Here is a 23,317-nt window from a genome sequence, read left to right as displayed (position 1 = left end):
GCTGTGAAACAAAGACTTGAATTCTATATTCCCATTAATAACCAGACAGTCGAGGAATTAAAAATACAGCCCTGAAAGGTTAACATTTCCCTTTAAGTGTGTTTAAATTCATATGCATATCCTTGATGTCTGTTCTGAAGTAGCGAGGTTTGATGTAGTGGAAGTATAAATACATCCACTTCCAGTGAGTGATTCTGCAAATCCTGTTTTGATAAGGTCTTAAATCTGTTGAGATCAGAGCATAAAATTCTCTTGTACCGTCAGTGCTAGGTAAAACCAGTGCTTGCCGTTTCTTTTTTGTATACATATTTTTATTTCCTCTTTCAGAATGGTAAGATACAGCAGTAAATCTTTGCTAGCTAGTAAATATATATGGTTATTAGATGTACAGAATTTAAATGCAAATTGGGCCAGATTGAACTGTGATGTGTGTGAAGCCAAACTGACAAAAGAAAAACTTCACACTATTCACTCTGTATCAAGGTTCAAGTTTATTATTGAGTAAACGTTCATTTCCATTTTAATAATTGTTGCAATCTGTCTACCTATCTTGTCTCTTTCAGACCATGATATGAATGTTCTGCAATAACTTGTTATGTGCAGGATAACAATATGTTTTCTAGGGCAGAAATAAATCCAATATAATGTTCTTTGTCATAGTATTGTTTCTTACATTGTTCCCTTTGATGATTTGTAGGCATTTCACTGCACTGAACCATAAAGGGCTTGTTAATATAATGATTTAATAATATTAAACCTATTTAAAGAAACTCACTGAAAGCAATGTGAATCTGTACAAAGATGTTGCCTAAATGTGTAATGATGAAAATTCATAAGTGTAAGTCTTTGAATTGGTGTGATAGTCTGGTTTGAGTGTGGCACCAACAAATGAGTCTGGATAGAGATCTAGCTGCGATGTTCTTTCCCACACCTACCCCCATGCATCACAAAAAAACCCAACCCTGCAATAAAAAAATAATGCTTTCCAATGAACAGAAGCCTTGGTAATGATATTTCAGGGTTTGTTCAAATATAACTAATATTGGCTGAAGACCTGAGGCTCCTCAAACTGGAAAACATCAGGTATTTTGAGAAGTGAAAATCAAAGGAGAGCTTTTGTAATTTTCAAGTAATGAGATTGTACGGTTCTTGTTTCTTGAGCAGAAAAAGAAGGACGTGCGTTTTTCTGGGTTTTACTCCAGGATATAAAACACAATCTTCCTCAAATGTGCCCCTGCTAGTTGCTTTTGTGTTGAATTTATCCACGCCGTACAGCTTGGAATATACACACTGTTCATTTCACTTGTACTGTCCGTTTTTATGACATAGGAACTTAAGTCTTTCAAAAATGTTTGATCCCCAGTCACCTCTTGGTTTTGTTGTTTTTTTCGTTGTCATCGCTTTAGATATCTATTCTCTGAAGACTATATCTGAGTGGAAATGTGCTCTGGAAAAAGCCCTTAATGATGCAGCAAATTTTCCTCTTCCAATGGAAGTGTTCAAGGTAAAGGATACACATTTTTCCTTCACTTACGGAACCCATGAGGAATAAATATCATGCAGTGTTTAGCGGCTTATGTTAAACTTTTGCAGGAAGCGCCGTTGCTCTGATACATCACCGTGAAAGGTCACAGGTGAGATTTGTATAAAATGCAGTTTTATGTGCAGACTTTCCATTCTGAGAACTGATTTTTTGCAGTCAGTGTTTTCTAGGGGCTGGGGGTGATCAGCACTGATTTCTCCAACATTATTTTTAATGTGTCTTATTCTGTTAGACCTGTGCAAAGGCATCGCATACAACCGTGAAATTGTAAGGCTATGAATATGAAAGTTGACATAAACTGGACAGATTTCTGTGAACCTTGCACCAAAATTTTCATCTAATTACAAGCCACAAGGCAGAGAAACCTCCTTAAGGGACCTGTAGTGGAAGTGGGAGATAATTTTGCTCCCACATCTTTTTTTTTTTTTTTTTTTGTTCTCACTCTGGTTTTTAATAGTTAGAGATGTGCTTCAGCCCTGAGGCACCAGCTTTAATTTCCCGTCCAAATCTGCACTGCTGTTAATCATGATGGCTCCAGATAATGCTGATTTCTAGCTGTGCCTGTCTGGTTTCTAAGAGTTACATCCTCACTGCGGTGTGATGGGCAGTGTGGCTGTGGGTGCGAAAGGATGCTCCAGGAGGTGTGTTGAAGCACAGCGGTGCCCCACTGTCTCTGGTGTCACCTCCTGCTTGGGGACCTGGTGGACCATGATGCCCTCCCCACCACCGTTCCTGGCTCATGTAGCCTGGGGACGCTCTGGGTTCCTTCCCTTCTCTTAAGCAACATTGCACTGGGACACCCCAAAATACCCATGCGATTGCTGCAGTTCACATGTAGATGTGGCACTTAGGGACATGGTTTAGTGGTGGATGTGGCAGTGTTTGGTAAACCAAACCGTAAACGGCTGGACTCAATGATCTTAAAGGTCTTTTCCAACCTAAATGATTCTATGAGTCTATGATTCTGTAATTGGAAGGTGGCACTCATCATGTCCCATCCTGGCTGGCATGCCACGAAACTGCGGTGCCACCTTCACCCTTTCTGCAGGGACATGCCAACAGCTTCCCATGAAGAATCCAGGCTCCTCGCCCAGCTGAGATGTGCTGGAATTAGCAACATTAATTTGGGAATGCTTTGCTAATGGCCCAGGCAGTGGCTCATTTGCTGGCACTGTGAAAGCTCTGCTGGGCTGGGAGAAGTGGGAAGATTTTGCGTTGGCTTTCGGCATGAATGTGTGTTTGAGAAGCCCTGCGTTGTGGTGGGAGTGGCGTGCAGAGAGTTTTGATTCTCTACCATTTATTTCATGCAACGCTTCAATCAGCAAACTCTATTAAAGTTTGCATTTGCAGTTTCAAGATCAAAAATGCATTGTGTGGGGCAGGGATTAAATCACAGTAGGGAATGCCTAATGTGTAAATTTTATTCCTGTCCGTATGAAAGAGTGAAGAATGTTTCTGATGAGGCTCATAAAACATCCTTTTTTCTTTTAAGTTTATAACTAACAGCTGTTTTGCTGCCTCTTCTCAGCACGCCAGACTTATACCCACTTATTTTAATTATTGCATGAAGGTCATAAATTTAAATTCAGCAAATCCCGGTTGCCGTGCCATGCGGTTGGAGCTTGCGAAGATGCTCCTCTTAGAAGACAATGCAAAACATTGGAATGTTTGAATGGCCCAAGAGGAGAGTTACTTTGGGGCCAAATGTGACAAAAAGGCAGGATTAGATCAACAGGACTTTATTTGTGATGTGAAAGCTGAGCACAAGATGAGCTGAATCCAGTGTCTGGTGTTATCTAAGCCCCTGGTTCTGGTGCTGGGAAGGCAGGAGGCTGAATAAATGATTTGTGTGTGTGGGCATCACTTTATTCTGCGCATTTAGGGGGAATCAACCCCATCTTGTGCCTGTTAATTAAGGAAAAAATATGAGAGCTTGTCCGTGCCTATGAGCATGTCTTCCTCTAGTAATGGCTTAAATGTGAGTTAAGGAAAGGCTTTAGGAGACTATATGAGAGTACACTTTTCTGATCTTAGAAGATAAGCCAGTATTTGTGTGTGAGACCTTCAAGGAGAATCCCAGATCCCAGCAAAAAGCATCAAATCCAAAGGTGTCTTTTTTAAATTTTTTTTTTATTTTTTTTTAAATATTTTGCAAACCCAGCACGGAAGTAATGTCTCTACATGGTGCCCGGGGCTCCATGCTACTGTAACTGTCATGTGTTAGATGAGATATAAAACACGGGGTTTGACAGCTGGCAACTGTTAAAGATCCTCTGGAAAGCTGGAAATGTTTACTTTGGCTGACGTGGTAACTGCACACCAAGCAATTTTATTCCATATTTTCCACATTTCCCTGAAGAAATGCATCACTGATGAGAGTGTGTGCTTGTTCTACAGACATGAGCGGTCCCTAGGGTGAGCACATGCACCTTTGGCTGGATTATGACTTAAATTACTGTTGTCCTTTGAGCTGTGCACTACTGTGGGCAGCGTCACTAATGCACCATCAAACTGGTCCCAGACAGTGGTGCCAGGAAAGCAGACCCGCATTTGTAGTGCAAGAAGTGGCTCTTCTTATGGGTCTGTTAGCCCATTGTTGCTGTTGGTGGTGATGCTCTTTGGTTTTGGTGTGATGGGGTTGGGTTCTGCCTTGGACCTCATAAGCCATGGATTTGAGCCTGAATTACCAGCACTCAGAAGTGTGGCAGAGCTGAACTTGCGTGTGGTGGTCTTCGGCAGCAGATCCAAAAATCCTTTGCAAAAGTGCAGCCCTGATCTCCTCTTGCCATCCAAGGAGAGCGCACCAACCACCAGACCACATGAGCTTGTTGCAAAAATCAGGGAGAAGGCTCCAAATGGGATCTTCTTTTTTTCTGGTGCTATTTTACGCTTGGCCATATGTTGAAAGTGTTTGTAAAATGCTTTAGGATCCTTTGAGAAGGAATGTGATGTTCAGCTGCCAGAAAATGCTGCTATCATGTAGCTACTAAACATGGTGTTTTGCGAACTGCACATCCTGGAATAAGTTTTTTCTTCACAAAAGCTTTTTGCAACACATCAGCTATTTTGTCATTCTGTTCTTTTCAGAAAACATGTTGATCCTTAAAGAAAACTAAATGCAGACAGGATTTTCAAGGATGTTTGAATGGTTTAGGAGCACAAATCCTTCCAAAAGGCCACAACCCAAGGAGATGTGTCCTTTGCTGTTTCTGCTCACATTTCAGGGTGCTGTAGGGATCCCCCATGCTTGGCTACGTACTGGCTGTAAATGATGGCTTAGGCTTAAGAGGACACATGAGAAAACGGCCAGGGCTGTGGGTATGAGTAAGGGTGGTCAAACTGTTACCAGGGCCTGATTTCAAGTCGAGTGTGACAATTTCAGCAGTTTGCTTCAATGATGGTATAGCTGGTGCTCCCTAAGAGAGAGCCTTGCATCAGGAAGCCTTGCATCAGGCACCAAACACAGCACCTTCTAGCCCCAATATTTATGAATCAATGCATTTTTTTAGAGTTAAAGCCCTGTAGTTTGGGGAAGGTGAATGTTGGGCACAGATCATGGGATTTAGTTTCCTGGAGAGAGGCAGATAGCATCCTGGGGATCTTCTCTGGCATCCCATTATGCTACCCCTGGTCTCCTGTGCTATATTTGTGAGTCCCATGCAGATGTGCTCGATCCTCAGGTGTCTTTCAGCTCACCCCAGACACCTCTGGTTGGGCAACTAAATCCTACCCAGGGTTTGGGGTGCTCATCATCTTTCCATAGATATTGCTTATGGGCATCCTATTCCCAATTCCCTCCGATTGCTATAAAGTGGGTCCTGATGACTAGCTTGGATGGAGCTGTCACCAGCCACATCGCTAACCCAAACTCTGTTAACTGCTTGAAGAGCACAGATACTTGGGAGGGAGAGGTGTTATTGAAGACAGGTGGCAATTCCTGATTTACAGCCTTGGGTCCCATTCCTCTTGTCTCCACCCTCTGGTCCTCCTTTCCTAAAGTTGTCGCTGTTTTTTTCCAGCTCAAAATTGTTCTCTCTCTGGCAAAAAAAAGCTCTACACTATGCCCAGCCCAGTGTGCCCCTATTTCTAACTGGAGCTTTGGGATGTTTCCTGTAACCAGTAATAGTATTAATTAATGGTAAGACTAATGACATGGAAGGAATCAGTTGGGACAAGTCTCTCCTAAGGAGAGTGATGGAGGGACCATCCATCACCTAGGCAAGAGCTGTCCCCTGAAATTCAGGACGGAGTGTTGGTTCTAGTTCTGCACTCAAAAGAGTGAAGACAAGTATTAAACTCCTTCTTCCTCTCTAAAATATAATTTTTCCATCAGGTGAATTGTGCATTTTAATTATAAGAGTAAGATGGACTATTTCTCCAAGACTTTGATTTTTTTTTAAAAAAAGGAGGACAGCATCTCTCAAAAGTTAATAAACCCTTTGAGTGTTTTAGGGTGTTTTCTTCCATTATTTGGTATTCTGGAGGAGTTTAAGTGTAAGATAGAGAAACCCAAGGGTTGCTTTCTGCTCAGAGATGATCCTGACCTGGCTATATGAAAAGACTTGGAGTCCAACAGGGTTTTTCTGTCTTCAGCTCCCCTAATAGATGGGCACGTGCTGATGCAGTAGCTTAAAACAAACGTGCTTTTGGTTTCACTTGGAAGCCAAATCCCAACATAAGCAGTCCCCAGCCCCTTCATGCACTGATGGCTTGGCTGGCCCTCGCTGCGCATGCTGTGCTTTAATAACCTGTGAGTCGCCATGTTGTTTGCAGGCTGCCAGATTATTTATACTCCATCTGTTCTTCCCCATCCATAGCACTCACCAGCCGTTCTCCTGACTGCTATTGGTGTGGTTGGGAGAGGTGCATGGCATTGCGATCCCTCTGTTGTTCAGCTGCCTTTTGACCCACTCCTGTCTCAGCTCATTAAAGCTATTTATCTTTGTAAGACCTAATAACCATCATCAGGAGTATACCGCAAAGGTCTTTACAAATGTAGCTGCCTTCACAGCTCTTGGGAGCAAGGATGTCTCCAATATAAAAGGTGCCGCTCAGACGAGATGGAGTCTGGTGGTACCTCTGTGGACCAGGGAAAAGTTCTAACCTTCCTGCAGCTCACTCCTGACCATGGGCTTTGCAAGGAAGCGGGTGGGGAGAGCACGCCAGGGAGGTGAATGAAGACAAGCCCCGTCTGAGATGCCCCGAGGGTCTGTTTGGCATCACCATATGAAAGTCAGGGTTGGAAGAAAAATGACGGAGACAGTTCAAGCAAAGCAGACAGACTGAGTGGGAAACGGGTCCCTCAGCCTTCCTCGTCCCTCTGGCTGTACTTTTAGCATGGGTGGTTTTATTTCTCCATTACATGCCAGGGTCTCTCAGGATGGTAAGGTTAGCAAAAGGGACGATCCAGTTTACTTACTGCATCCAGGCTCGGTGTGGGGAAGTTTGTGCGTGACAGCCTGAGCTCTTGCCTCCCGCGTCCTTGGGCATGGCAATGTTTTCCACTGAGAGGGGCACCTACAACCACAGTCTGCTCCCCATGTAAGGGGTGGGTGATACCTAGGAGTAATCCATCTAAAGATGGATGATTTTTCTCAAAGAAAACAAAAGCCAGCTCTGATCCATAGCTGTTTTGCAGGGTGGTTGCAGCCCACACTGTGCGCTGGATTTCTTTTGATCCTCTCTCCTGTAACAAATCCCCACTGATTTCTCAATAACGATTACTGCTGTGACGTTACTGAGGGCAGACTCAGTCCAAACAAGTGCCTCCGAGGACTCAGTCCCTCTTCACGGCCGAGGTGTGTATTTAGGGGTGTGAAAAAACACCCCTACACCAAGCTGTGCGGTGTGGTTGACACGCTGGAGGGAAGGGATGCCATCCAGAGGGACCTTGACAGGCTTGAGAGCTGGGCCTGTGCAAACTGCATGAAGTTCAACAAGGCCAAGTGCAAGGTCCTGCATGTGGGTCGGGCAATCCCAAGCACAAACACAGGCTGGGTGGAGAATGGATTGAGAGCAGCCCTGAGGAGAAGGACTTGGGGGTGATGGTTGACGAGAAGCTCACCATGAGCTGGCAATGTGTGCTTGCAGCCCAAAAGGCCAACTGTGTCCTGGGCTGCATCACAAGCAGCATGGCCAGCAGGGCGAGGGAGGGGATTCTGCCCCTCTGCTCTGCTCTCGTGAGACCCCACCTGCAGTGCTGCATGCAGCTCTGGTGCCCCCAACAGAAGAAGGACATGGAGCTCTTGGAGCGAGTCCAGAGGAGGCCATGAAGATGATCAGAGGGCTGGAGCACCTCTGCTATGGAGACAGGCTGAGAGAGTTGGGGCTGTTCAGCCTGGAGAAGAGAAGGCTCCGGGGAGACCTTCTAGCAGCCTTCCAGTACCTGAAGGGGCTGTAGGAAAGCTGGAGAGGGACTTTTTACAAGGGCAAGTAGTGACAGGATGAGGGGGAATGGTTTTAAACTGAAAGAGGGGAGATTTAGATTGGATATTAGGAAGAAATTCTTTCCTGTGAGGGTGGTGAGAGCCTGGCCCAGGTTGCCCAGAGAAGCTGTGGCTGCCCCCTCCCTGGCAGTGTTTAAGGCCAGGTTGGATGGGGTTTTGAGCAACCTGGTCTAGAGGAAGGCGTCCCTGCCTGTGGCAGGGGTGTTGGAACTAGATGATCTTTAAGGTCCCTTCCAACTCAAACCATTCTATGATTCTCTGAAAAGAGACACCGATGGTTTCACTTTGAGCGCTCAAGTAGGCGTTCCCACCTGTGTTTTCCTTTCCACTTGACTTTCCCACCTGTGAAATGGGTACCCATGCACGTGACACAACCAGGATTCATCAGCCAACGCTTGTGGAGTGGTGTGACAGTCCTGAATGCTGCAAGATGTGAAAAAAAACAAATGAAACATGCACAAAAATCCCCAAGTGGATGCGTATCTGTCTGTTTTACCTCTGCCACCCGTGTTTTCACCGCGCAGGCGAATCAAAGCAGGCGCGGCGTGGGAGGGGATCTTTGCCCTAATGCCATCTGCGGTGGGCAGAGCCGTACGGAGAAGGTGTATTTGGATTTAGACTGGCTACTCTGCAATGTTGCTGTTTCTATGGTAACTATTTTTTATTCAACAAGAGTAGCTTAAAATCTGTAGGGCTAAATTCGATCCTAGGCAGAAGCATCTGTGGTTTTTAAGGGGCTCTTCAGTCGGTGCGGTTCGTAGATGGCTCTCATGCTCGTTACTTCAGGGTCACAGTATCTCTAAAGCCTCCCTCCCAGCACCCTTTCCTCTTCATCCCACCCCACATCTCTACATTTTGGTCTTCCTGCGACTGCACTTGTCAAACCAAGGGACAATTTGCTTGTGTTGTGTCTTACCAGGGGATTTCTGTCTCCCTGCAGAGAGTGTGTTTTTAGGGAAAATTTCTCCGTGTTTAGCAAAGGAAGTTGATGAATCGCAAACAAGACTGATTCATCTGCAAATAATGCAGAGGATTGCATTTGGGAGGGTTTCTTTATTTTTTTTTGCTCAATTAAAAAACAAATGCCAGATTCCTGTAGAGTCAGTTTAAGCACTGCTATTACTGTGTTTGTGACTGGTTACCACACATGAGCTTTGTGATTAAAATAAGGCTATTAGAAGCAGCCAGTTTCTTGGAGAATTAGAGAAAACACTGGGGGAAGCGATTTCTTTAAAAACAAAAACTGAATAAAATAATATGTTTCCAGTCATACCAGATGGGGCCCACTTCTTCTGTGTCTTTTAGTAGGGTAAACCAGGAGAGATGTGACTGAAGGCAACAGCATTTCACACTGTTACAGTTGGTGAGGATTAAAGGAGGCTCAGGTCAATCAGTTATTAAGTGCTCAGTGTTTCTAATCAACCTCTCAACTTTGCAACTTTTCAGCATTCAGGCTTAGTTCTGAATTTTGCACAAAGTTGCAGTCTTACAAATGGTGTGAATCTGACTATCCTGGACCAAAAGCACCCTGAGATTTTAGGGCATTTGAAAATTACAATTCAGATTAGAGCCTTTTCCTCTTATCTATACACTGTGTAAGATGCTGGGTTTAAAATGAGATGGCTCCAGTGTCGTAGCTTCAGCAGAATGGGCTGAAAATAAGCATTTCACAATCTGAAGGCGGTGCCCTTCCTCGGGTTTGTGGACACAACTAGAGCAACCAGCCCATACCATAGTATGGCTTCTCTGAATGTCATGGGCAACAGCAGCTTAGCCCAGTCCTCCTGCTCTGTCTGCATTATCCAGGGCACTGTAAAATTACCTGAGCTCCACCCTTTGGTGGCCAGAACACTTCTGTGACATGACAAATTTGGGTTTATTTACACGTAAATGGCATTTGTTGGGTAGAAATACTCATAAGCCAGATCAATCAATCAGTCAGGTTGTAAGAGACCTTTGGGATCACCGAGTCCAACCATTGCCCTGACACCACCATGTCAACTAGACCATGGCACTAAGTGCCATGTCCAGTCTTTTCTTAAACACATCCAGAGATGGTGACTCCACCACCTTCCTGGGCAGCCCGTTCCAATATCTAATGACCCTTTCTGAGAAGAAATTCTTCCTAATGTCCAACCTGAACCTCCCCTGGCAAAGCTTGAGGCTATGTCCTCTTGTCCTATCGCTAGTTGTCTGGGAGAAGAGGCTGACTCCCACTCCGCTACAACCTTCCTTCAGGTAGTTGTAGACTGCAATAGGGTCACCTCAGAGCCTCCTCCAGATTTAGCAAGGTATTTAGGTACCAGAAAGGGCAAATTACTATGAAGATTTTGAAGTATACCTTTTTGAGTTCAAGACCTAAGCCAATGCTTAGTGACTTTATTATTAGGATTTAAGCATGGTCATCCACACAGGTATGTCCCTAAAGCCTATCTGCATCCTTAAGAGTCCAAATACTTTTGTAAATCTGTTGGTGGGTCTCTTTTGGAATGACATTTAGGCTCCCAAGTCACCTGACATTTTTGAAACCTGCACTGCTAGTGACTCGTTAGCTATGAAGGAGAAAATTATGCAGCTATCTTAGTGCCTAAAGAAGAGGGTTGTGAATTAGGAGCGTGGGTCTCCTGCCAGCACCATTGCTGACTTTTTATTTGACCTTCAGACATTCCAGCTTTCAGCCCTGCAGGTGATGCTGGTTGCGGTGAGCTGTTGCAAAGCCCATCCTTTTTGCAGAAGGGTTGCAGAAACACGCGCCGTACGAAGGCAGAGATGATGATGCAGATGCGTATCAAAGCGGGGCTGTCTTTCAGGTGGCCCGGAGGGTCGCAGCCTGTGCACGCTGGCAAATTTGCAAATACATACTGCTCTAAAACTGAGTGCGGGGCTGAGTTTAATTGCTGCTTGGGGTTTGTAGTAAGAGCTGTGACAGCCCTGGCTTTTGCCGGTGAGTTTGGACTGTAAGTGACAGACGTTCATTCAGCGGAGGGTTAAGCAATTTTCCATTCATTACCCGTGAGCGCCGTTGCAGGCTGTAATCCATCATGTTAGAGATTGTGACCCTTTGAATGAGCGACTGTGGTGCACGTACCACGTTAATTCATTGTACTTTCCGTGGTATGATTTTTCACTTTGCTGTAAGGGACTCTTCTGCATCCTTGTGGGTTGTTGATCCCTCTCCAGCAGTCAGAGGGTATTTCCATCGCCCACTCGGGGCTTGTGAACCCTGGGACAGGTGATCTGCTGGTGTTGGAGCGAGTCCAGAGGAGGGCAGCCAAGCTGGTGAAGGGTCTGGAGGGTCTGACCTATGAGGAATGCTGAGGGAGCTGGGGTTGTTTAGCGTGGAGAAGAGGAGGCTCAGAGGTGACCTTATTGCAGTCTACAACTACCTGAAGGGAGGTTGTAGCAGAGTGGGAGTCGGCCTCTTCTCCCGGGCAACTAGTGATAGGACAAGAGGACATAGCCTCAAGCTTTGCCAGGGGAGGTTCAGGTTGGACATCAGGAAGCATTTCTTCTCAGAAAGGGTCATTAGACATTGGAATGGGCTGCCCAGGAAGGTGGTGGAGTCACCATCTCTGGATGTGTTTAAGAAAAGACTGGACAAGTCACTTAGTGCCATAGTCTAGTTGACATGGTGGTGTCAGGGCAACGGTTGGACTTGATGATCCCAAAGGTCTCTTCCAACCTGATTGATTCTGTGATTCTGTGAAATCCGTGTGGTCAGTAGGGCTGCTCCTGGGAAGCATTGTCTGCCAGTAGGAGTAAAGGTTCACCATGCACAAGGCTATAAAATGTTCCAGCTGGTCAAAAATATTCTGCCTCTTCCTGTCCATTTCAGAGAAGATTGAAACTCACTTGGAGACGTTGCTAGAAAATAATGGCTGGTGACATCCTCGTTGATGGCTTTGAACGCCGTGAAATAGCATAAAGGGTCGGACTCTGCCACCCATAATCATTTCAGGCATTTCTTCTGCTCGGCTGCGGAGCCTGGCAGGGACCAGGGGAAAGGCTCACCCCTCCAGTCCTCTTCTTGTAGCTACTTTTATTAAACAGGCGTCTTCCCTGTCAATGTGAATAAAGGGAGGAGAAAGCAGTTCATTATACAGTGTATCACTTTGAGTCTAATACTAATTAAAAGCTTTGCCTTCACTTCTGTGGAACCTATTCTTAGAAATTATGTAAATTAATTGGAGTTTTGAAGAGGAGCATATGCCAAATCCTAAGTAATTCCCTGCTGGCTGAGGCAACTCCAGCACTGGAACCAGAGAACGACATCAGGATCCTTTTTTTTCCTTTTGTGGCTGCAAAAAACTAAGGCTGCTTCGGTAAATTGTGATGCCTTTCTTTAGCAAATATACAAGAGAGATCAAATATCCAGACCCTGACCATTTGCCAGAGGTACAATACAAAGCCTTTTTCTCCATGAAAGCTTTTCCATCTCAAAAATGACATTTAACACAGACAAGCTTTTTGCTTCCGCAGCTCTTCTCCAAACAAATGTACGTTCCCGCTTCAAAGAGGATTTTGACCCTCAAAAGGGAGCTATACCCGAGATCCCATGAGCTCCCCTTGTGAGTTCACTCATGCCGTTAATTTAATGGGGAAAAGATATTTACATGCTATGCTGAATGAGAAAGGAGATTTGATCCTTAGTTACATAGTGTGTGGAGAAAAGGGGATAAGCTTTTGAAGTAAAATAGCTTTAAATATTATGAGAGCTTTTTTTTTTTCCTACTTGGTTATTTTTTTCCCTTTGAAAAAGACCAAAAGAAATAGAAGGAGAAGAACCAAAGAAACAAATTGAAATAAAAATGAGAAGCAATATGGTTTGGTCTTGATATATTTTGGTCTCAATCAACAAATCACTTAAAGTTGATGAAACTGCTTGCATGTTTAAAGATAAACATGATTAAGTACTGTGATGGATCTTGGCTTATTATGTATTGAAGCTGAATACGAGCGTGAATTGAATCCTGGAACTTTTGGTGGGAAGATGCTGCAGTGTAAGCGTGCTTCCAGATGTACATTTTGCAAAGTTGCCTTTTCTTTACAACCTCACCCTAAGGATTAAGAGTCGCTGGGTGTGGATCCTCATTCAGGAGGAGGCAGCTGTCCAGTCCAGATGCTTTTTGCCTTTGGAGGTTTGAAGTTCAGTGCTGGTGGGGTCTCATTTTTTGCAGCCATCATCTTTTCCCAGTTGAAGCCTTTTTTAGTAGTAAAGAAGGCGATTTTAATAACCTGTCTGTCCGATGCATTCCTGGTACTGTGCAACCTCTTCGTACAAGGAGACAGATTCTCATCCCTGGTTCAGAGTTTTATTCGATGAAACATTCTCTGTATAAAGCTGCTAGAAATGGGTCTCCTGTCGGCTCTGGGGCTTTAGTGATGTGGAAGCAACTGCCAGCAAGCGCAAGTCTGGACTCGATGATCTTAAAGGTCCTTTCCAACCAAAACAATTCTATGATTCTAAGCATGGCTGATGGTTGTGCGGCACTGCAGGACCCCCAAACTCCTGAATGTCTGCTCCTTCTTCAGCCATTAGTTCACTGGGCTTTGGGCCATTATTGCTAAATCTTCCGCATCAGTATATGCTTCTCCTGCCGTGAGACTAAATCCATTATGATTTTTGTTTGACTGCTTTTTGGTTCTCACAGAAGAGGCTCCGTAACATTGCAGGTTGGTAAGATGAAAACAACAATTCATTTAGCTGTGGTTGGAGCTTGTAAAAATCCTTATCTCTAATGGCACCAGCAATGTAAGATCTCAAAATAGAAGTTGTTAAGTCTGCAAGCGAAGACAGTTCTTGGGAAAAGAAAGCACAATGACATTCTGTCACGGTTTAAAGCTGGGCTGGCGATTAAACCTGCGGCAGATGCCCTCTGTTATCCCCCCCCCCTCCCCCAGAGGGAAAGGGAAAGGGAAAAGGGAGAGAGACTTCTGGGTTGGAAAATTAAAACAGTTTTAATAAACTATAATAATGAAAAAAAAGTATAATAATAATAATAGAAATAATCAAATATATACAAATATATATACAAAACCAAGATTGAGCTCCCCTGAAGTCAGCCACGTCACCACCAGCACTGCAGGGCAGGCTCCGGGAAGGCCCAGCCTGGGCCTCGCGACGGTCGAGAGCTGGATTCAGGAACGCACGGATCGGGATCGGGGGCAGCAGGAAAACAGACGGAGTCCTCCCTGGACACCGGCCATAGCAGAAAGAGAGCGAGACCCTCGTGATCCCCCCACTTTATACCGAGAATGACGTGTATGGGATGGAATACCCTCGTTGGTCAATTTTGGGTCACCTGCCCTGTCCGCTCCCCTCTGCAGCTGCGACCCCCCTTCGGCTCTTCACTCGTAAGCAATGAGGAATTCAGCAGTGACCTTGGTTTCTCTCAAGAATAAGTACAGCAAGAGCCTTTCTGCACAACATCCCTACCGGTGCCTCAGTGATAACTACAAACTTCGAGCGTTATCAGTCCTGGAAGCAGACACTGTCTGCAAAAACATGCAGTTAGTTTCAGAAAATGCAGTTACTTAGAGGAGACTTAGCTGAAAGTAAAAATCACTGAAAGGAAAATCGGCCTGGTTTAGGCCAAACCAGGACACATACAACTTCGGATCAATAGAAGATCGTTTTAGAACAAGAATACAACATGTAGCAATGAATATAGATGGGAATGACATTGCTAACCACTTATTAGATAGCAAGCTTTCTCTGTGTATTTTGGAATTGTCTGTATGCATGTGTTAAATATAACATCATCTCTTTTTATACTTGTATTGGCTAATGCACAGATGGTTTAAAAATACTGTAAAATATTTTTATTGAATGAACGCAAAACATGATCATTACTCTGGAATTAGGATGCTGACTTGTATACGTATTAGACGGGGGTCAGGAGAGATGGAGTAATTTGATAGAAGTTAAACACTAAACTGGTGGAAAATCAGCAAGTTGAACCTGGGTTGCTTCTGAGTTTTGGGACTGCATCCTGCTGCCATCCCCAAAGTTGCTGTGTGCAGCCCTCTGGGTGCAGCCAGGTTTGAGCCCAGCTGTAAGTGTTGTGGTGGGCATGTAGTTGAACACAGCTGCATGTTTTCCCACCAACATATTCTCTTGTTGCCCACATCTTGGGTCCGAGTTCATTGTCTGGGCCCTAGTCCACCACCTTTAGTCTCCTGGCTGGAGGAAAGACCCTCCCATCTTGCAGCACATGGAAACCAGCCCAGGTCCTTATTTTGGTGCCCTGCAGGAGCCAGATATCCATCAGAATAAATCAGGGCCGTCCTGAGCTGTTTGCACCCATGCTGTGCATTGCCCTGGGGGACCTCAGGTTGAGTCCTGACACCTCGGGACCTCTGGTTGCTCTCAGATAGTAGTGGCTGTCAGAGGGGAAAGAGGCTCTGCTCAGGGGAGATTTTCAAGTAGCCATTTCTCAGACAGGTCCTCATTTTGGTGAGCATGATCTCCTTGTTGGCTAAGTTCAAGTTAGATGCTGCTGCTGAGATGGATGCACATTGTGCTTTAGATACGATGGGCTTGCTCCTGCAGATCTGTCCTCTAGGAGCCAGGCTGTCCACTCTCTTGCTGTGGTTGGCTTGGCATGAAAAGAACATGAGACCAGGAGCACCCAGTTGGAGCTGGCAGTCAATCTGGTAATCACCTAAGGGACAAAACCCATGTGGACACATTTAAAATAGATTTTCAAATGTATCAGCCCCTCCTTGGTGGATGGCGCTGACACACTGTGCGTTCCTCTTCCCTGTCTCTTCCCGCAGGACCATGCTGATTTGCGAAACCACTTCTTCACTGTGGGAATGAAGCTGGAGGCGGTGAATATGAGGGAGCCGTTTCATATCTGTCCTGCATCAGTGACCAAGGTGAGCTCCCAGAAAGGAGGGCTGAAAAGAGCCTGATTAGGAACTTCTAAATGTGTGATTTGCACCACATTTAGGAAAACTCAAGAGTGTTACTTCATTGGCTGGAGAACACATTAAGAAGTATGTTGAAAATCCATAGATGTTCCCAATTAATGAACTGTTTCTGTCCAACAAGCAGCACCAGATGATTATACATGCACTTAGATCCGATGGCGATGAGCATGTCTATCTACCACTTCTGTGTGGAAAAAGGGGATCCCTCTTTTAACCCTGTCTCCCCTCCATGCATATGTGTTTTCCTGGCACATCTTGGAAACTTTTGAAATAAAACAGCTGGGTGGAGGGGGTAGCTGGATATTCAGTCCACACTCTTGAAGGCAAAAGAGAGGAAGGCTGGGGGGTCTCTAGGGTCTTCTCCAGTCCCTGCTCAGCTATGGGCACACCAAGTGACCCTGAACCCCAGCACTTTCCTTTGCCTCAGTTTACCCATCTCTAAACTCAGGCTTTGATCTCTTTGGTAGAAACACTTTGAGAAAAAGTGTCAGGTGAGAGCAGGTTGTTTTCAGGAGCAGTTTGATTGCAGAGTCTGGCTGTTTCAGCTTTCCATGTTTCCTAATGTTACAGCAAAGTTTAACTTCTGATTTTGTTTTCTTCTTTTTCACCCCTCAGGTTTTTAACAATCATTATTTACAAGTGACCATTGATGACTTGAGACCTGAACCCAGCAAAATCTCAATGCTTTGCCATGCGGATTCCTTAGGGATCTTGCCAATACAGTGGTGCCTTAAAAACGGAGTCAATCTCACACCTCCCAAGGGTTCGTATTTCTTCTTGGTGATCTGCAGGTTTCCTCTGAAAGCTTACCTCTTCTTATTGCCTTTAAAACCATGATGCTGTTCACTACAGAGCATCACCCTAAGTGTCTTGAGCCAGAGTAGGTGTCTTGAGTCACTGGGGCTGTTCTGGCTCATACCACCCTGCAAACATCTCTGCAAATGCATCTTGCTGGCAGATTGATGTCTGTGTCCTTTGTAGTCTGCAGCAGCCTGCACCAAAGCCTAATGAATTCCTGTAAAATGCGTCTTAGCGATACTTTGTGTGTGTAGGGGGTAAAAGTCATATCATACTAGAGGCAAACCAGGCATCTCCCTATAGCATCCACCTTGGTACAACACCGAGACCAAGCAAAGCTCTTAAATCTAAATGTCTAAACTAAACTCACAGCTGCCTGCCCACGAGTGTGTAGGCATTTCCTTATCTGTCTCAAAAAATCCCAGGTGAGGGCAAATTGCGAGCAGTGTTCAGGTCAGAGCCAGGAGAAACAGCCTCCAACCGTGCTATTTCCCAACTTTGTAGCAGTGCAGTTAATTACTTGCAATTTCAGACAACCACCTGCGGTGCCCTAGTAATATTTCTTCACTTGTAAAATGTGTTGGCTCTCTGGAATTTTAGGTTTTTGAAGCTGGCTGGGATGTTGACCCTTTGCCAAAAACTGGTGTTGCTTGGGAGAAAAAGAAATGCCTCAAACAAAAAAAAAAAAAAAAATCCCACTAAGTTTTGCATGCGCAGATTTGTCTTCATTTTGGAAAAAGTATGCTGCTGCCAGACCCAGGGAAGTGAAGGATTGTTCTCTACCAGATTCAGAGTCCTCTTACGTATATCCAGAATGTCTCTTCAGCACATGTAGTTTGAAATTCCCACCGCAGTCCTGGAGCCCTGTGTGTGCAGCTGCAGTCAGTCCATCCATGATTACTCTGTTGCCTTTACCGAAATAAATGTGCTGTCTGGATGCTTTAGCTCCCTGCTGCTTAAATCCAAGTGTAATGATAACGTCTGTAAGTGCTCACTGCTATTGGCTGGAAAAGTTGCGAAAAATGAAAGTAAATGGAATGTTTTGGTTTTTCCACCCCAAATTCACATGCAGCTTCCCCTGAGCTGGCTAATTAACTAAAGTAGGCCGTAGGCCAGACATTTCTCTTTACATGGTCATGGCCTAATAATTTCCAATCCGTGCTGGCACAAAGCCTGTCTGAGATGGTGTTTTATGGGTCAAGTGCACGCAAACCCACTTTTAGATGTCAACATTTTTAGAAGTGGGTGTAGCATCTGTCGGACAGATATTTCTCAACTTGGCCAGTAAAGTCTAAGGGGCAAGTAGGTATCTGGTGGGATGCCTGGTGATTAGGGTCCACCTGGGCTCCTGAGAAAGCGTAGGAAGTCTCCCCTGATTCCTCTGATGAAAATAAAGTTTGCTTTCTGCTGTTAGATCAGAAATCCTGGAGGGAAGCTATTAAAATAAAGCATAAAGCAAGTGGCAGATAGATGCATGCTATATATTGCTGTATCTCTTATACTCTGTATGAGGGCTGCATGCCCAAACTGCATCTTGGCACCTTCGGTGTCAAAAACCTTTTCCATTGGCAGCCATGCTCTTTGAGTCACTAAAATATAATCAGGCATTGGAATGATTTATTTTTTTTAAAAAAAGCAACAAAAACCCACAAACCACCAAAAAAGAAAGCAGAGGGAAAGTGAAAAGCATCCAGACACCCATTGAGGGAGCCAGTCTTCTCTGAGCAGAATAATACCAGCTTTGGATAAAGAAATAACCAGGACTGATATCAGAGGGCTGCAATGCTGCGAAAGCGAGGAAGGCTGTGGTGTGAGCTGGCTGCTGATGAGCAGGTCTGCAGAAGGGGGAGAAAATCCCACCATTCACACCTAAATCACTGGACAGCTCTACCTGCCCTGGGGTGTCCAGAATTGTCTCTTCTCACATGCAGATTTGACCAGCCTCCTGCTTCCCCAGCACTCACGTGTTCCTGACCAACGTCACTCTCAACAGAGAATATGTTGGCAATATTTAGTGTTGCCCAAATGGCTCTCCTTGTTGAAAGGCAACAAGTTCCCATGAAGCAAAAGATAATAGTGGAAGAAGTCCTTTTTCTTTTTGGGCTGTATTATATTGTTGACAAGGAGGTTCTTTGATTTTAAGATGAACTGATTTTAATTCATCAGAACAATGTACCAGGTTGGCATATTTGGGTTCAGAGTCCTTTATTTCTCTGATACCCATTCTCTTGCCTTTCTGCCCATCAGGCCTTTGTTGAAGCCAAACGTACAGTAGATGATTCATGAACAGGAGGTGCAAACATTTGCTACTAGAAATAGAGAGCAGTATTTTCCTGTACAGTGCCAAAAATGAATACCCATTTGCTGCTGCCGTATAAACATTGAACAAGCGCTGTTTATATTTATTAGAGCTGGATTTATAGACCACTTCCCTTTAGAGTCACAACCATTGTTCCTTTTTATGAGCTATTAGGAGGGGGAAAAATATTTCAGTAGTGCTTCTAGTTGTAAGGCTTACTAAGGAAATGCCAATTCCAAAACCTGCAGTACATTTGTATTGTTATATTTGCTTCTGGTTAAACTGGTGGGCTCTTCCATGCTGAGAGTCAAGGTAGAAAACACAATGAGTTTTTACGTTTGGGGAGCAGCAGGTGAATCACGCAAGCAAAGCTTTGAATGTTGTTACTTGGGCTGAGCCTTAAAGCATAACAGTACGTCAATGCCACGTGCTAATGAAGGTACTGGTTATAAGGTACCTCCCCATGTGCTAAAGGAAGTAGCTTATATCGTGATGCTTCATGAAAAGGCCAAACAATTGGCTTCAAACAAGTCTGGACTCAGTTCCTGAGTGTGGTCCTCTTGGAGACATCCTTGTTGAGCTGCTGAAGTGAATTATGGCAAACTTTCTGCTTGCCCTCCCAGGTTTTGTTCCTGCTGAAGTCTACAGCAAAAGGTCTTTGGTGCATGGCCAAGCCAACAGGTGGTTGTGTGCTGGCAACACAGTTAAGTTTTTATACCTCACTGAAACATTGTCAATGTGCCTTTTCCATCCACTCTGGCAAGATTTTGCGTAGCTTGCAATTAAGATTCAAAACCTGTCCATGAGGGCTTTAAATCGGAGATGAGAGAATGTTCAGGGTGTGGGCAGGTTTTTGGGTCCCTGAAGGCAACATGCTCTTGCAGCTGGGGTGGACCCCAGGCGATTTAATGTAGACAACTACACTGTGGCTCTGCCCTCCTGAGCCCATCACCCTAGCTTCTTTTGGAGTCAGTGGAGAGTGAGAGGGACTTTCACAGGCAATTCAGCTCCTGCAGGAGGACAGACAGATCACCTCTAGATCTGCCTGTTTCTCCGTTGACTCTTTAGGGAACGCAGGGTGACAGGCACGGCATCTCCACTGCAAACATCTGTGTGTGATCGTATGAATCCCCTTCTGACATGAAGTGATGTGCACTTCTCCTGTTTTCCGTTTCATTTTATGAAGCTGAAAAGTATCTGGCAAACAAATAACTGGAGAGAAAAAAAGGTGATGGAGAAGAAGCAGGAAGAAAATACTGTTGCAGAAATTGGTTGTTAAAAAACAGTGCAAGGGTATTTTTTTCGTATGAAAAATGAACGTTCTCTATAAGTAATTGCCCTTTTTTACTTCCCTGTGCATGTTTATTTCTAGCTTTCCAATTTTTATGCACTTTCATGCCCCACAGAGACAGGCATCTTAGCTCAAGGCTTTATCTCATTAATTTGTCATGTATGCAATCATTAGGATTAGAAGTTCATCTTATACCAGATACTTGCATCTTAGCAGGATGCTTGGGACTTTATTTTCAAAATTTTTACCTCCTTTTTTGGATCGGGGTGACTGATAGCTCACTCCACTCAGTATTCCAGTCCTTTCTTGCCTACAAAGTATTTCACAGTTTTCATTGTCATAAATGATTCATTCCCATCTGATCTTGAGTGTCCCTTTTTGACTAACAATGGAAAAGGCATTAAGGAATGTTCTGTGAAATAAGGCCAGGCTGAGAAGCCAGGCAGGGAGATTGAAGGGAGAATTTTGCCTTTAGTTGACTGCTGAAACTTTCCAGTGAGAGCAGTTTTGCAATAATGTTATTAGAGTATCGACAGTATCATCACAGGGACCTGGATAGGATTAGTACTCATTGGTTTCAAGCACTGCAAAAATATAGACTGAGGCAGACAAAAAAACCCCCAAAAAGCAAATAAAAAAACCCCCTCTCTGTCCCAAGATTTTATTGCCCAAATAGCCAGGTAAGAAGAATGGATGAGCAGAGATCTGTTTTGTTTCTCTGTGATGGGACTGTTTGAGAGATGCTCATATAACTCAATGTTGCTTCCCTTTTTTTCGTAGAAGCAGAGGCTGAAGGGATCATGTAGTTGCTGAGACTTTAGTCTGGGAGCTGGGAAATCTGCGTTCATTTTCCTGCTCTGCTCCAGATTGCTATAAAGCCTTGGATAACATACTTACTATGATGGGATTCAGCTCACGTACGCTGAGCTGCTGGGAAGTCAGTGGTGGAGGGTACATCCATATCAATGAAGAGAGAGGAGAATTTATCTCATGCTTTGAGAGAGAACATGGATCAGCTTCTGATTGTGCTAGTCCTCTCCCTGTCCACTCCTGAGGGACCCCTTATGTCCATCTCCATGTCCCCATCTTTTAGATAGCTAAAGGAAGGAGAAAGAAGTCCATGACTAGCCCCACCTGGAAATTGGGGACAGTAGCACTTCTGGGTACTTACATGTTTATTAAAGTCTAGGAGATGCTCACAGGAAAGGGAAAATAATGAAAAAAAAAAGTTTTACTACTTTTTAATGAAGGCCTGGAGTTTTCAAAGCAAAATACAGAAGGTGTGTGAGTGGCGCTGGAGAAGTGTTGGCATTGGCTCTCATGGTGTGTAAAAAGGCATCCAGAGAACTTGCCTGCTGATAGCGCACAGTTCACTGAGGCGGGATGGGATGCTGAAACACAGATGGTTGTCTGCTTGGGGCCCATTTTGTGCTCTCTCTCTGGTGTGAAGTGGTGGCTGATGGCACTTTCTGTTTTGTCATCCTGCAGGTTACTCTGGCCAGGACTTTGACTGGGCAGACTACCAGAAGCAGTGTGGAGAGGAGGCAGCGCCTCACCTGTGCTTTAGAAATGTAAGTTCTCTTTTTGCCTTTGTGTTGCTCCTGTCGATCCATGTGAAACAAAATAGCTTGCACAGAAAAGCTGCAGCAAGGCTTTGGGAGGTTCCCTCAGACCACCATGAGTCTGTCCTAGGAAGGAACCTGGAGAAGTGTTTCAGGCCTTTATCCCTAAAAGAGAAAAAACTGTTATCTTACTCTTGTCTTTATCTGATTCATTTATATTTCCTGCTCTTCATCTCCTCTCTGATTTTGTATAACACCTAGCACAAGAAGGATCTCAACTGACCATTACAAGTAATTCAACTGCTATTAAAAAAAAAATAAACTAGGTAAAAAAATTGCATGATATCATCTGGCCCTTTTCACTTTTTGTGTGTTTTCTCTGGTTCCCAGGGGGCTACCTTTAACCAAACTAAATGCGTTTAAAAGCTAAGGTTGAAACTGTTGAGCTCAGAGTGTGAGAAGAGTGATTAACCCACATGGATGCTCTGGTCTTTGGGACAGTTCATGTGCTTCCTTGATATAGCAACAGTGATGTGAGAGTGAGCAGCACATCACTATGCTGGAGGCCATCAACATCCAGAGCTTTGGAAATAGCCTTTTGCAGGCTCTTTTCTGTCAACGACAGTCTGGCGTGACTTGATCTGACACATATTCATCACTTGGTGAAAGGCAGATGTAGCCTTCTGCCTTTTCCAATGACCTGGTGCTCTTCACGCTCCCATCAACTGATGGAAGTTGAGATCCCATCAATAACTGAAAATCTGGTGGTACCTAAAATGAGCGCAGAAGAGTTTGCAAAATAAAGTGGTGTTGTGAACGGTGGACAAGCAGGTTCCTCTAGGAATTACAGAGCCTTTCACTGTACTTAGAATTCACAACACTGGGGGACAAGGTGTTTGTGAAAAGCAGAATGGAGACAGTCTCACAGAACACCAGCTGTGTTTTTGCATGGCCTTCTTTATCTGTGGTGGCCCAAGGGTAGCTGGGCTTGGAACAGACCTTTGATGGTGAACTGATGAATTTGAACATGTTTTGTTGATGAACTCAGAAGACCTGTATCATCAACAGAGTTTGATCTGGGAAGCAAATCAGAGTTAGGATTTCTTTGCCCCATTTATTGTGCCATCCTATGCAAAAACCTTTGCCTCAAGGGGCTTTCAGCAAAGATTTCTGAAAGCGGTGAGGGAAGCTGGACAAAGCTGCATCGCACCAATAGAGTGGGACAATTGTCACATCTCTTCTGCAAGCACCCTCCCTTTTCTTTATATTTCTTTTCGTTTTGTCAAGTAATAGATCTGTGCTCTCAGCACTGGCAGCCTTGAGGATAGTCTCTGCGTAATATCCTTCGAAGATTAAATCAGGTCTAAGCACTTTTTTTTTCCTCTTTTTTTTTTTTTAAGGAAACATTCATCAGATGAGCATGTGTCTGTTACTCTTTCACTC

General features: G+C 44.5%; 1 protein-coding gene across 1 annotated transcript in view; it reads left to right on the top strand.

The window, feature by feature from the left end:
* SFMBT2 (Scm like with four mbt domains 2) overlaps positions 1-23,317 on the top strand; it is a 108,063-nt gene that overhangs the window by 50,391 nt on the left and 34,355 nt on the right. Inside the window, exons 6-9 of the mRNA XM_068401827.1 lie at positions 1,407-1,504; positions 15,769-15,870; positions 16,540-16,687; positions 21,801-21,883. Coding sequence (XP_068257928.1) covers positions 1,407-1,504; positions 15,769-15,870; positions 16,540-16,687; positions 21,801-21,883 — 431 coding nt within the window. The remainder of the gene's footprint in view (positions 1-1,406; positions 1,505-15,768; positions 15,871-16,539; positions 16,688-21,800; positions 21,884-23,317) is intronic.

Source organism: Nyctibius grandis, chromosome 5 (genome assembly GCF_013368605.1).
Source record: "Nyctibius grandis isolate bNycGra1 chromosome 5, bNycGra1.pri, whole genome shotgun sequence".
NCBI classification, from domain to species: domain Eukaryota; kingdom Metazoa; phylum Chordata; class Aves; order Nyctibiiformes; family Nyctibiidae; genus Nyctibius; species Nyctibius grandis.
This window is presented reverse-complemented; position numbering and strand designations above follow the sequence as displayed.